Source organism: Thunnus thynnus, chromosome 7 (genome assembly GCF_963924715.1).
Source record: "Thunnus thynnus chromosome 7, fThuThy2.1, whole genome shotgun sequence".
Lineage (NCBI taxonomy): Eukaryota > Metazoa > Chordata > Actinopteri > Scombriformes > Scombridae > Thunnus > Thunnus thynnus.
This window is the reverse complement of record NC_089523.1, coordinates 18,884,854-18,898,852: the sequence shown is the minus strand read 5'-3', so window position 1 is coordinate 18,898,852 and position 13,999 is coordinate 18,884,854. Positions and strand designations below refer to the sequence as shown.

Below are 13,999 nucleotides of genomic sequence, written 5' to 3'. Positions count from 1 at the left end.
TGCACTCAGGCGATTCAAAAGAAGCAGTTAAACAAAGAATGTGTCATTGGAGCAAACAAGTTGGTTGACAGAATACTGTATAATACTTGTATGCAAAGGTTCAGGTCCAGGCTTGAGTATATATTATGTATATTATTGTTAGAGTCTGACTGATACAGGATTTTTGAGGCAATCCTGATACACATACATAGATGTTTGAGAGTTTTTAAAAAAAAAATCTATATAGAGGAGGAACTTTATTGTCCACACTATGGAAAATTATCTTTGGTTTCGCCATGAAGCACCAAAAAACAACACAAAACTGGACAATTGACAATACAGGACACCACATCATAAACAATGTCATTTAAAATACATTAATTCCGCAGAAAGTAGTTAAAATGCAAAAACAGTAGAAAATACAGTACAATAAATATGCCCATAAAGATGTAACAGCAGATTATTTATTGATTTATTTTTTTACATAAACACATAACATGCACAGACCTTTTTTTTTTCCAAACACATCAATTTATCTGATTGAAAATTATGTCAATTTTTTTCTAAATTACCTTAGTAAAATATGTCATCATTACAATAATTTCAGCATATCTGTAGTGCTATTGTTACTTAGTGATACAGATATACTGTATCTATACTAAACAACCCAGCAGATTTATTGATTTGTGGTTTGTGTGTCCCTTTAAAACACAATCACATTTCCTTTGAAAAGGCTTCAAAGACAAACATCACACACACACAGACAGAGTGGTAGCCATTTTCAGAAGTGTGGTCAATGACTAGGTCACTCAACATTGTGATTTTATACTTTCACATACTATCAGTGCAATTTTACTCTCCAGTACAGTTCAAAGTCCTTTTCAAATCTGCATTTAATGCCCTGACATTTATGAAAAAAATAGTATGATATTCCTTATTTTTCACACTGAAATCTTTATCCATCTGTAACTGCTTTTATTCTTCTTGTCTCTATGCACTCTAAAAAAAAAATCTCTAAACCACAGTGAAAACAAAAAGCAGTTTTGTTCTCCTGTGTTCTCTTGTACGTTCCCTGTAGTCTTGTTGTTCTTGATGTTGTCAGTATCTTTGTCTTCTTACTAACCTGTCCTCTCTCTGCTGTCCTGCAGTTGTTCATGGACAAGGAAAAGGCCGAGGAGCTGTGGCTCAACAGACTGGTCTCCCTGCGACAAGAGAGGCTCATGGGAAGTCCTGTAACCTAAGGAACACCAAACAGACAGACAAAAGATCCTTCACATTATCTGGATATTTTCTACTCCTCATTCACTCAGTCAAGTTTACTTTTGTTTTCTTCTGCCCATATCCATCAAAGCATTTCTTAATTCACCTTTATGCTAATTTCTTACACCTATTGTAAAAACTTCATGTGTTGTGCTTATTATTTTATTACTGTAAATTTTATTCAATTAAAAAATCTGCTGTTCTTTATTTGGCTTTGTTATTTTTTAATGAAGACAGATCTTAGAGTCAGATGATGTGGTTTGTTTTGCCATGTAGATGTAGCATTTGATACACTTTGTCTTTCGTAATCAACTCAGTAAATAAAGGTGTGATTTTTTTTTGAGTGAAAACTGTTTTGTGCTTTTGTGGGTGAATGAGATGAATCTGTAAGTGGGGTTAAAGGAAGCTGGCACATATTTGATGAGCAAAATAAGGCTACTAGTTTTCTAACTAAACTAAGTAAAAACACCTCAGTGCCTCATCCAACATTTATAACCTCAATATTTCCAAAATCCTGGCTACGGTCCTGCCTGCCATACAGTAACTTAAAAAAAGTAGACTGACTCACCCTCACTCTGAGATAACCTTATCTCTTGGGTCTGCATCAGGATTAATTTAAAGCTGGAGAAGACGTCTTCTCACCTGCTCCCAACTGTCCTCTCCTCTTGACCATACTTAATGCTACTTAGTAATTCATGTTTATGTTTTGTTTATTCAATATGGTGTCCTATTGCTGTTATGTCTGAGTAGGGATTCAAGGTGGTGTAGAATCCAGACTCAGGCCTATTTGTGGAACAGCCAGATGGTAAATCTATACTAAGTCTGGGACACAGTGTGTCACTCCCATATTCTCCAAATAGGCTGTGTTGTAATGATATAATAAATAAAGAGTGTACGGATGATTTGCTTAAAGTAAAGCATACAAATTTAACTTTGCTGTTTGAGCTTTTTCCCAAACCCATGATTTCTCCACACCCTACAATTACCAAAGCAAGCCATGCTTCAGAAACAGAAACAGCTAGATTGCAATTCAATCTTTGAGTAGCCACGTGTGATTTCTTCTTCACCTTAATAATCATTGGGATCCTGAAATTGTGAATGGGTATAATTTAGTTGTCCATGTATAGAGATTACATAGGCCCCGTGAAGTATAGTTAGATATGCACGCAGCTAATATGGTGACCTGCACAGGGAAGATAAGAAAACTCGAGTTTGATGAGAAATTTCTAGAGTGCCGTTGTCATGGCAGCCACCCACAACACACGGCCGGTGTAGTTACAGTTCAAAGCTCCGAATAACCAGCCAATCAGAGGGCCGAGTTCGCCTCACGTGGCCGGTGTCAGAGTGAGTTTGGTTCTAAATCAAATTGCGTTCCACCTCCATAGTGACAGTACCTACCCACCGAGGCTGAGCGGCAGAGCTGGGACACCTGCGGCGGACACGGATTATCATTATTATTATTTGAAAACATTCATCTCAGTTTTTTGTTTACAGCTTTAAAATCCGTGGAAATGTTCAACAGTAACATCAGGGAGTTTGATGAGGATCCGTTCTTCTCGTGAGTTGCTGAACCGTTGTATTAAAGCCAATATAACGGTTTTGGCATATGAGTTGATATTGTAACTAACTTTAGCTAGGCTGTTAGCATCATGTATCAGTGCATCAAATTTAGTTTATCACGGGGATAAACCGTTTTTAGTGGGTATATCCCAGTCAAGAAAGGTTATAAATATATAGATAACCCAGACAAATTCAAATGTGTGTCCACAAGCTAATAATAAAATTAGTTAACGCAAATCCTAAGATAAAGACTAACGTTATTTTTTTATGGCTAACGTTAAGTAAATAAGTGAGTTTCTGCAGAAAATGTCAACCTAAGTCCCACTTTCCATCATTATTTTTCTGTAAAACTGGACTTTGGCCAAATTTTGATTGAATTTATTTAGCCTTGACCTTTTGCAATCTATAAAAGTGTTTATTTATGTAACTAAACTGCAGATTGAAAATGTATGTCAAAGTCGTGATTGGGTATAACCTCATTATGTAGTGCAGCATTATTTTATGTCCATCCATGTATCTTTTTCGATGCTTGTGACAAGTTTGTATCATTTAGAAAGGAGGTGTTTTTTAAGTAAATTTTTCGTAATATATGTTAATTACAGTCAGCAGTAAGTAAGACTGAAGAACTCAGTACAATTTAGAGAAAGTAATTAGTAATGTACTGTTTTTGAGAAACTCACATAGTCACTTTCACTTATTGTATGAGTGGACACCTGCTGAGTTAGTGTGGCCACACTTGACCCGACTTTTAAGAGGAGTGTAAAGGTGGCTGAAATTATTTTAGGTGTCCTGTTTATTTTAGTGGGTTGTGTTAATTGAAGAATTTATCCCTAATGAACTCCAAACTGACATAGGTGATAGGAGTCACTCTTAAATGTATGAACAAAGTGCCTTTCTCTCCAGGAACCTTCATCATGGTTTGCAGTCCTCATCATTGTCCAGCAGAGAATTCCTTAGTGAATTTTGAGATTCACTTTGTCTTTACTTCTTCATCTCCTGCAGGGATCCATTCCATGCCCACAGGGATCATATGCGGCACATGATGCGTAGCTTCTCTGAGCCGTTCGGCTGGCCCATGTTGCCAAGTTTAATGGATGGGAGAAACCATGGTCGCGCCATGGCAGAACAGCCCAGCTCATCCCAGGCACTGAGGAGCCAACACAGGGTGAGAACATGCGTTTCTGAAGGCACCTTTTCAGTGTGAGATGTTGGTCTACTCTTGGACAGAAGTAAAACACAACCCAAGCTCTACCAAGTGTATTACACTATCCATGTGTGTACAGACCCATGACTGACTAAATGATGTAGGACGCAGCCCCTGCTTCAGCAGTTCTTTGTTTTTGCTCTTATGGTGCACCCTTATGACCTTATAACCACAGAAGATTAGTGTTTGGAGGAAGTGCCAAGTTTACTAAGGTTATAGTGGAAGCTGGCCACTGGCAGCGTAACTGGAGCGGCATTCACTGAGGTATGGGGCCATGTGAGTCTCTGGTTTAGTGGAAGGGCAACCCCCTTGGCCTCTTTGGACAGTTATATCTAGCCCTGAGGACCCCTATTTATAGTGCATTGTTCCACTGACACACTGCTTTCTTGCAAATACAAGCACAAACTTCTTCAACACTCACACCAATAGGACCTTGGAGAATTCTGCTTTGCTCTGCTGAGATAAGCTGCGGCTGAAAATAACAGTTTATTTTGATATTGTGCTAGTTGATCTACTGGTAGTTGTATTTTTAACCTTTTGAACAACAGAACAGCATATAGTTTGTCTTCAAATACGACTTCTTCCCCATAAATCTTGGATTTTATACATGGCTGTTATTAACTAGGTATAATGTCAAAGTATGATGGTTAAAGATTACTTGTGGTCTTATTGTTTCCTCCACAGCATTATGATGTTGATTTTACAGGCTGGCATTGCCAAGGCAGGCAGCAGGATAGTTTTGGTCTGCCATGTTCTGCACCCGTTAACCTTTCCCAAATCAGCCCCTGCACTGCTCATTCATCCTTGCTAAGTCAAATTTAGTCCCTGTCACCTGCTTTAATCCTACTACCTCATGAGGGCCTGTATATTTATCCTTGATAATGACTTAAATCAGAAGCCTAGCCCCAATAGCCAGCAACTTGATTCCTCTTAATTAACATCATGCCATTAACTAGCTAATGCCAACTGAGGAGGAGCACTGAGTACTTGACTGATGACCTCAGTGACAGCGGGTGAACTTGAGCTACACTGCAAAATGTCCATCCAAACAACGTATTTAATCTAATATGAAGCAACATACTGTATATGTGTATGATTCAAAACAACAGGATAGTATGAAGATTCGATTATGTGTCAGATGGAGAGTTTTTTACAGCACACTAACAAGGTTCTTGTGAGAGTTTTGTAGTTTAAACAAAAAAGAGATGTCCACAGCAGCCTGATCCCTTAACAATCTTTATTAATAGTCACTAAACAGAATACTTACTGTATGGTAATGGAATTAGGGCTAACTGAATTACCACAAGGATCCATTTTTTCCCATAGAACTCTGCTCTCTAGCTTTCACACACACACACACACACACACACACACACACACACACACACACACACACACACACACACACTCATTTATCTGAAGATAAGGAGCCATTCTCTGGTGTCCAGCAGTGGTCAGAGGGCTGAATCTCTGGTGCTGCGTTGTTGGCTTTGTAAAGCCATGTATGTGTGGATGTCATGGACACTCTGTTTTTTTCATTGTTGCTCTTTTGGTCCATCTGTTTGGCAGAACGTGCCTTGGCAGTGCTGGCGCATTAGCAGCTAGATGACAGACAGCTCACTCTCATGCTGCTCTCCAATATCACAGGCACAAATGTGCACACAAAACACACACATATAGTATTGAATTATACTATTACACCCACTCGCAGCATGCAAAATAACACTGGCATGCTGACACACACAAATATGCACACACACTGGCCACATAACGCCTGAAAGTTTCTACTTCTTGTATTAGATTGCATTAGATTCTCAGAGGGAAAATAAGCCCCTTCTTACTGTCCAAGGCTGCTACGAGTTCTCACTTTTCCCATTCTGCCGAGTATATCCTTGAGCCGCTTCATATCATCTTTCAAAGCTCACAGTCATCTGGCCAATTGTTTGTAAAAGCACCTCTTAAGTTAGATGAGCATGACTGGTGGCATTAGGGATGGGAAAAGGTTGTAACGACTCGAGCATAGCCAGAGCTGATATAGTCTTTGCTGTCGATTTATACCCTTTAAAGTCAGACTTTCCTCCTGCTCTAGCACACTGCAAAAATTAAAGTGAAAAAAAGTTTGGCAGTGTGAAAGTTCGCCTCACTAACATCACCACAATCAGTTTAAGTGCCTCCTCATTTCCTCTATGGTCTTTTAGGTCTACAGTAAGAGCAGAAATCTAACAGAATGCCTCCAACTCCCTGGAGGTGTACACCTTCCTAGGAGTCCTAAATCGCAGCACCGCCCCTCTTTCCCCTTTAAGTATGGATCACATGTACAGTTCAAGTCCCCTTATGGCGTGACTCACAGCCCCCCAAGGAGCAGGAGCAGCATGCCTCAGAAGGCGTAGCGGCAGGTTCAATATCAGATTGAGGGAGAGAAGAGGATGTCAATCTGCAGTAGTCCAGACAGCCTAAAATAATGTGTTAAAGACCACTGGGTTCCTTATGTTGTACCCCCAATCTCTCCTCTGCTCAACCCGGCCCAGTCTAAATATAATGCCGTCAGATATGTAACTGGCATTTATTAGTTCATAGATGCCACTCTGGGATAAAATTGGCCGTGAGGCTTCATAGATACTGGTCAGGAGTGTTTTACATCAGTTTGACCTTTGAAAAGAGCTGAGAGAGCAGCTCTGGACTCTTCGACCCCTGTTAGATCCCTGTCCTGGCTGGACCATCCCGCCCTCTGCAGCCTTCCTAGAATGAAGCTCAGTTTCAGTGTTAAACCTGCGCTAATCCCCGGCAATGCGACCCAATTACGCATGGAACACAAGTCATTCAACACCCCACTGATTACGCACAATACCCCCCGCACATCCCACCCACAGCAAATACACACATACACACATAGTGATAGCTGTTGAGATGCTTATCTGGGGCCGCAGGGTCATAAACACCTGCGGTTTGGGCCCAGAGAACACATGGTCTGACTGAAGGCTGCAGGCTGCTCCCTCCTCACTGGTCTGTTACTCCCCAGAAGGTTCATGGCCTTGAAGGGTTGTGCTTAAGGCCATGTGGAGAGCTCTGTGAAGCTGTGTCAAGGGCTTAGTGACCGATGTAAGACAAGCTAACAACAAACCAGCAGCTTACTGGCAACAATCTTAACAAACATGCAAAAAATCCTACCCTAGTTTTATGTGTGTGTGTGTGTGTGTGTGTGTGTGTGTGTGTGTGTGTGTTTGTAACATCACGCGATACAAATACAAAACTATTCTACGTTGCTTAACTGGTGTTGTTTGTTTCAGGATATGAGCCGATCATTGTTGCCCTTTGGCAGTATGGACAACACGGTCAGTAGATTCCTGTGCTGTTCAACTACACCATCATATGAGTTTCTCTTTTAAACCTATGCTTGCCAAGTGCATGCTTGCATGCTCTAACACTTAAACTCCCTCTGTCTTTTACTTATTGACTGACATAAGCCTGTGTCTTCTGAAGTGGTCTGTAAAACGGTTACAGTGTTTCCTCTACAGTACGTTCACTGCAAACTTTCAATATCATGCCAAGTCCTGGTATATTGGGGTAAATGTCTCATCATCATATTGCCAGCAAATGTTTTTACTCAGTAATTGTTTAAGCTTGAGCCTGACTGGAACTACACTAACTTCTTACATGTACTTTTTGAGGCCACCAGTACCTTAACAATGTGTAGGCTGTATGATATATAATATGTGTGTATAGGCAAGTTGTCAATGCAAAAAATATATAAAATACTTTCTGAAAATGTTTTAACAGTGTATCTGCTAAAGGTTTACCTCTCAAATGAGATAACAACTCTTTAAAACAGATCTTTTTCATCGAGAGAAGTGTTTTTAATCGGCCAGTACATGGAACAATGGAAACTTACAGTAGCTTGTGTACATTGTGTCTGATTTTATGTGCTAATTGCCTAATCTTTTCCCAATATCAGGATTTGTTGCAGGCATTTGAAAAGTCAGAAATGCTGGAGTTCCTGTCCTCAGGTCAGGATATAATAATAATATTTAAATCTAAAAGAGGTTGGTTACATTTTACAGAAAGTATTTACAGGTTTGCTAACAATACTTCTAGTGGAAACACTGTGACCAATGTGTGAAATGATGGTGTCATGGTTGTTCTTTGAGTTTTGCGAGATCTACATGCACCAATTACTTGCACCATCATCATTCTTGTTCCTTTGACTTGCCACAAAATAAAAGATTGTGTTTCAATAAGATAATCCAAAATGTAACCCTGGTTCTTGTTATAAGTCTGAAATATTTAAATTTTACAAGGAGGCAACCACAGTGAATGTGTTTCTTAAAATTCTAGTTCTGTTTTAATGACGACTTTCTTGGCTGATGATGCAGGTGTTTCTTCTAAATTTTGGTCCATTTTAACAGACAAAAACTAATTGAACGTGAAGATATTTCAAATGTGAGCCAATTTGATACGCATGGTGCTGTGCATTTATGTAATAATGTCAGTGATTAATTGTCAGACTAAACTGAAGGTTAATCAATGTAATCACTTCTTCAGATTCAGTCTGAGGAAGCGCTGGGCAACATGTGTTGCTCTTGTCAGTGTTAACAAAAGAACCTTGATGATATTTTTACAGGCTGAATGTGCAGTCTCCAACATAAACACTTACATGTTCATTGTGCAGTTTCCAGCACCTCCAGCCCTGAAGTACATGCTGCATGCAAAGCTTTTTCCTCTATTTCTGTGATTAGATTTTGTATTTTATTTCGAATAATAAAGGGGCAGTTTACAAGGTAGTCAAACAAATATTACAATCAAGATTTTTTAAGATATCATCTGATTTGTTAAACAACCTGCAGTGAAATGCCAGAAAAATAGAAAGACCTGTACAGTCTAATATAATCCAATGCAACAGCCCTGCAATATATACAACCTTTATTAAACATGCAATTACTGACCATTGATACATTTAACACAATACCTTTAAACTATTTAATGCTGATAAGATTAGCTTCTGGTAAAAGCAACACAGAACTGGAATAAGTTGGCCCCCTAAATTAGTAAGAGATAAGAAGTAGCATGTTTATTCGCATGCTGGATTTTGTTTGTACTGTAGGTTTATTGTGAATGTTACTAGGTCACATATGGTGTAGTGACCAAATGTGAATGTCCTGGTTATAGAGTCTCAAACAGCACACATGGAAGACACTTATAGCACACTACTCTTTGCATATATGTTTGTTCACATGATGGAGCTGTTTATGAGCTGATAATGCCTAGTGACCAGGTGGCATATGAGCCCAGCCATTAAACTGGTCCCATCTCTGGCTGTTCTTTTCCATCTGTTTGTGTGCAGGACCTGATGAGGAACCCCTTCGGCATGTTTGACAACATGATGTCCAACATGAGGAACAGGGTGGAGGATATGCACAGAAACACTGTGAGTTCACTCATGTAATGATTTTGTGTTCTCATCCTTATCTTTCTGCTGCTTATGTACTGTTGTGGTACATAAACTATAGCTGCCTAACACTGTGTGTGTGTGTGTGTGTGTGTGTGTGTGTGTGTGTGTGTGTGTGTGTGTGTTTTGTGTGTGTGTGCCAGGAGAACACAGCTTCAAACACCCACTCATTCAGCTCCTCATCAGTCATGACATATTCAAAGGTGGGAAATGGGCCTCCTAAGGTCTTCCAGGCAACCTCATCGACACGCTGTGCCCCAGGAGGGGTAAGTATCTGATCACATGTGCTACTATATAACACCACAGTACACTGGAATACAGTGTATATATAGTAAATAATGTTTTATCATCAGATTAAGGAGACCCGGCGAGCAGTCAAAGACTCGGAGAGTGGTCTGGAGAAGATGTCCATTGGTCACCACATCCAGGACAGGGGACACGTAGTTGAGAAGAAATTCAACAAGAAAACAGGAGAGAAGGAGTTCAACCAGGACTTCCAGAATTTGGATGAATGTATGTCTGTACATTGTTTTACCATTACATGAATAGAAAAGATTTGAAATGTCACAAGGCCATCTTTGGCATTTTTTTTAGGTTTCTGTGGTTCACTCAGTGGACTTTGCAGGCCATCAGTTCACAGACAGAATGTTTCCTAACACGATCCTTATCTTCCACCCACAGCTGAAGCACAAACTTTTGACGAAGAGTTTCAGCAGGAGTTGTCCAAGTTTCAACCATCTGGCCCCATGTCTCAGCTGGGGGAGCCGCAACTACGTGGTGTTCAGCGGGCAGCCCTCACCGGTCCTCAGCAGGCCACCAGGTCAGTAGTACATGATCAGACACCATGTACTGTTGAAGACAAGCTAGAATCTGCAGTTCAGGATCAAATGACAAACATACTTACTTACTGTGACCCCACTTGGGCATAGGCCACCAACAAATGCTCTCCAGGCATTCCGGTCCTGGGCCAATTTCTCCAGCTGTCCCCATGTATGGCTAGTTCTCTTCATGTCTGCCTCCAGGTCACAGCGTCCGTGTTTCTATGTCGAACGTCTTTGCATAGTCAATAAAGTTGACATAGAGAGGTGAGTTCCACTCCAGTGACTGTTCCAGAATGAATGATATGCAGCTTTGTAATCCGGTCAGTGTAGGACCTGTTCTTGCGAAAGCCAGCTTGTTGGTCTCGGAACTGGGGATTGACGGCATCTTTCATCCTGTTCAGGAGGACTCTCTTGAAAGTCTGGGATGGACAGCGGTGTTATCCTCCTGTAGTTAGAACAGGAACTATGGTCACTTCTCTTCAGGAGCTTGATGAGGTACCCCTCCTACCACTCTGATAGGACTTGCTCCTCATCCCAGATGTTTATAGGGGGTAGAGCATTGCCACGCTGGTCTCAACATCAGCTTTCAGTGCTTCTGCCAGAATGTTGTCTGGCGCTGCAGACTTCTTGTTCATCAGTTGTTTGATGGCCTTGCGGATCTCCTCTTTAGAAGGTGCACTGCAATCAATCGGCAGATCACTGTCAGCTGGCTGGATATCCACTGGGTTCTGTGGGACTGGTCTGTTCAAAAGTTCTTTGAAATGCTCTACCCATCTACATTTCTTTTCTTCCACATCTGGAATTGTCTTCCCATCCTTGTCCCTCACTGGCCTCTCTGTCGGTCTGCTACTTTCTAGAAAGCTTCTTGATGGTGACATACAGGTCCCTCATGTCGCCATGGTGAGCTGCTTCTTCTTCTTCTGCTGCCAGCATCTCCATGTAGTTCCTCTTGTCTGCCCTGATATTCCTCGACAGTCCCATTCACTTCTATGTACTCTTCTTGGGCTTTGGCCTTTCTGGCTCGTGTGCGACTGTTGTTTACTGCCACCGCCTTCTTTTTCCTCTCCTTAATCCCTTTCAAGGTCTCTGATGGAATCCATTTCTTGTGGCTGTGTTTCTTGGTGCCTAGCACTTACTGGCATGTTGATGTCACTGCTTCTTTTATACCCTGCCACTTCTCGTCAATGGTCTCTTCCTCTAGCAGCTCTTGTAAGACCTGGAAGTTGTTTGAGAGCGTGATCTCAAACTCTTCTGACCTGGCTGCTTCTTTCAGAAATGTGGTATTATACCTCTGGCATTGGCTGGTCTTCCCAGTCCAATTTCTCCAGTTTCAACTTTATATGGGCGACCAGGAGATAATGGTCCAAAGCAACATCGGCTCCACATTTGACGCACACATCTTGAAGAGATCTTCTGAACCTTTTCCCAGTGCACACATGCTCGATTTGGTTCTCCATCGACAGGTCTGGTGATACTCAAGTAGCCTTCTGTATCCTTCTGTGATGGAAGAAACTCCCGCCAATGACTACGTTGCTTGTGGCACACAGGTCGGCGATTCTCTCCCTGTTCTCATTCATCTTGCCTCATTTAGTTTATCATCATTGTTAATAACTTCTTTTCTCATTTTAATTTATTATCAATAACACTCTGTATTGTGTTCTGTTGTAATCTTTTTCTTGCGAGGACCCCAGGAAGACTAGCGGTCATTAAATTAGCAGCTAATGGGGATCCTAATAAAACAATAAAACAAACAAACAATCTCGCCCAAACCCTGCCACCCCATGATCTCCTCATAACCCCGGTTGTTGCTGCCAATCTTGGCGTTGAAGTTGCCCAAGTGGGGATGGTTGACACATTATGCTCTGTAAAATATGTTATCATAGTAGGCTAATAAGCTTTTGAACTGTGTTTATTTAATTTCTCTCTTTTGTGTTTTCCACAGAGAACAACCAAAGGCCACGGCTGTGGGTAAAAGCAACATGAATTGCTCGACAAAGCAGTAAAAACATTGTTCTGTCTGTATGCTTATTAAAGTCCTTCAAGCATTACACATTACACTCTGGTGCTCTGTACTCATATATACACCCCAGTCTCATCAACATGAAAGACAGAATCAGAAGGCACTGACCCGCAATTTGAAATATTTAAGAGCTTTTATCTGTGATTTTACATATTTTGGCCCAATTGCATACATTTTATATTACTGCTGCCCATTTTTACCAACTTGCAGAGAACTGAAACCTGCTGGAGATGGCTGTTCCATTACAGTGGACATTTGATCTGCTCTTTTGGGGTCAGCTTGCTTCTGCCATCTCACTGTTGACATTTTGAATCTCAGCATGGTTCACAGCTGAGTATGAAAACAAACAGAAGAATGCCAAGACATACAGGGTTTGGGGAAGCACTATAGCTAGTCAGGAATTGTATCTTTAAGGTCTCTGCTAGTTAATTTTATGCTATAGTGGGATTAAGCTAAAATCATGGCAGTTCAAACATAGAAAAAAATGAAAATCCTATGGTATGCTTTGGAGAATAGTGACAGTAATGTGAGATAAATGTGATTTATGGGCTGTAGAACATGCAAAACCAGCGATGACAGAATTATTACTTGTAGTGGCTGATAGAGAATCACAATAATGGTACAAAGGGTCCTTATTCTTTCACACCAACCAGGAAACCAAAGGGATCATTAGTATTTCTATGGATGTAGTGGGGTTGAAACAAATTAAAATAAGCCAATACAACATAAGAAAGGAGGGTTCATAAACACTACTTGCACTACGAGCAATGAATTCATAACATTTTGCATCCGATGAATAGAATTTGTTCTATGATTTGTCAAATTATGTCATTTTTATAATGCAACTAGCCACAAAATGTAGTGACTCATTTACTGACTCGTTTGAAATCCACTAATGCACTTACACTATGTCTAAATTGTCTGTTTGTAATTATATTGTCTAGTATCTGATGTTCTAGATATATGTATTTTATCTGCTGTAATCTTTGTAAAAAGAAAAATAATAAGCTTCCCTTTTTATATTGTTACTTTGGTTTCTCTTGTTTTTCATCTGATGAACTCAGCGCTGCATAGCACAAACTCTTGACAATGTCTGGATTATTCTCTAGCTTTGTTCTTGTATATTTTTTCAAGCTTTAAAAATAAGTTTTATGTCAACAGACTATCATCTAAAAATAAAAATGTAAAAATAAGATGATAAATCTGGTGTTTTGTTTTATTATATCTATTGTACTCACTGATAAGAAATAAAGAAAGAGGCTAGTCACAACTTAAAAATATTAGTTTATGCCTGCAGAGGGTCTATGAGAGCATGAGCCTGTATTGTAATGAACCTCTTGTTGTGCTTGTTTGGTAATGACCCAGGGTAGTATTTTTGGATCTAAGCACTTGTCAGTAGCTCAGATTGGTCTGAGATGTTACACAGCTGCAAGCCCACCAGGCTCCCCGCTCACGTGCTGCTGTATCAGACTTCATTAATTCCTTTCTCCAACATATGATAGGAAGGAACCTCTTACCCATATACTACAGCTCAACAAGGATCCAAGTATATACTGAATTTATTCCAGGAATACAGAGCATGCAGACAAAAATGGCACGCTCCCCTAGTATGTTTACGTAACATGGATGAGCCACTTGAGAACTTCTCAGGGTGCTGAAAGTTAACTCAGTGGTCATACTTGTTTTATGCCTCTCTGGTTTGTCATGTGACA

General features: G+C 40.3%; 2 protein-coding genes across 8 annotated transcripts in view; both read left to right on the top strand.

The window, feature by feature from the left end:
* Positions 1-1,446, top strand: part of rsrc1 (arginine/serine-rich coiled-coil 1) — a 227,082-nt gene extending 225,636 nt beyond the window's left edge. For all 6 annotated transcript variants that reach the window (XM_067594742.1, XM_067594743.1, XM_067594747.1 and 3 more), the window contains one exon: positions 1,128-1,446. In XM_067594742.1, coding sequence (XP_067450843.1) covers positions 1,128-1,220 — 93 coding nt within the window. In that variant the 3' untranslated portion in view covers positions 1,221-1,446. The remainder of the gene's footprint in view (positions 1-1,127) is intronic.
* A 1,170-nt stretch (positions 1,447-2,616) lies between these two features.
* Positions 2,617-13,480, top strand: mlf1 (myeloid leukemia factor 1). 2 transcript variants are annotated; one of them, XM_067594730.1, is made up of 8 exons: positions 2,617-2,797; positions 3,802-3,964; positions 7,291-7,335; positions 9,342-9,425; positions 9,590-9,712; positions 9,800-9,959; positions 10,128-10,266; positions 12,210-13,480. In XM_067594730.1, the coding sequence occupies exons 1-8, from the start codon at positions 2,751-2,753 to the stop codon at positions 12,268-12,270; spliced, it is 822 nt and encodes a 273-aa protein (XP_067450831.1). In that variant the 5' UTR covers positions 2,617-2,750; the 3' UTR covers positions 12,271-13,480. The 2 variants fall into 2 exon arrangements, with proteins under 2 accessions (XP_067450831.1, XP_067450832.1); XM_067594731.1 differs by lacking the exon at positions 7,291-7,335.
* Positions 13,481-13,999: the final 519 nt, after the last annotated feature.

What these genes read in the sequence shown, in the direction of transcription:
- mlf1 (XM_067594730.1), top strand. Translation starts at nt 2,751, where the DNA reads ATGTTCAACAGTAACATCAGGGAGTTTGATGAGGATCCGTTCTTCTC. An exon ending in CACGCTGTGCCCCAGGAGGG is followed by an intron (nt 9,713 to 9,799) that starts GTAAGTATCTGA and finishes TTTTATCATCAG; the next exon opens with ATTAAGGAGACCCGGCGAGC. An exon ending in CTTCCAGAATTTGGATGAAT is followed by an intron (nt 9,960 to 10,127) that starts GTATGTCTGTAC and finishes TTCCACCCACAG; the next exon opens with CTGAAGCACAAACTTTTGAC.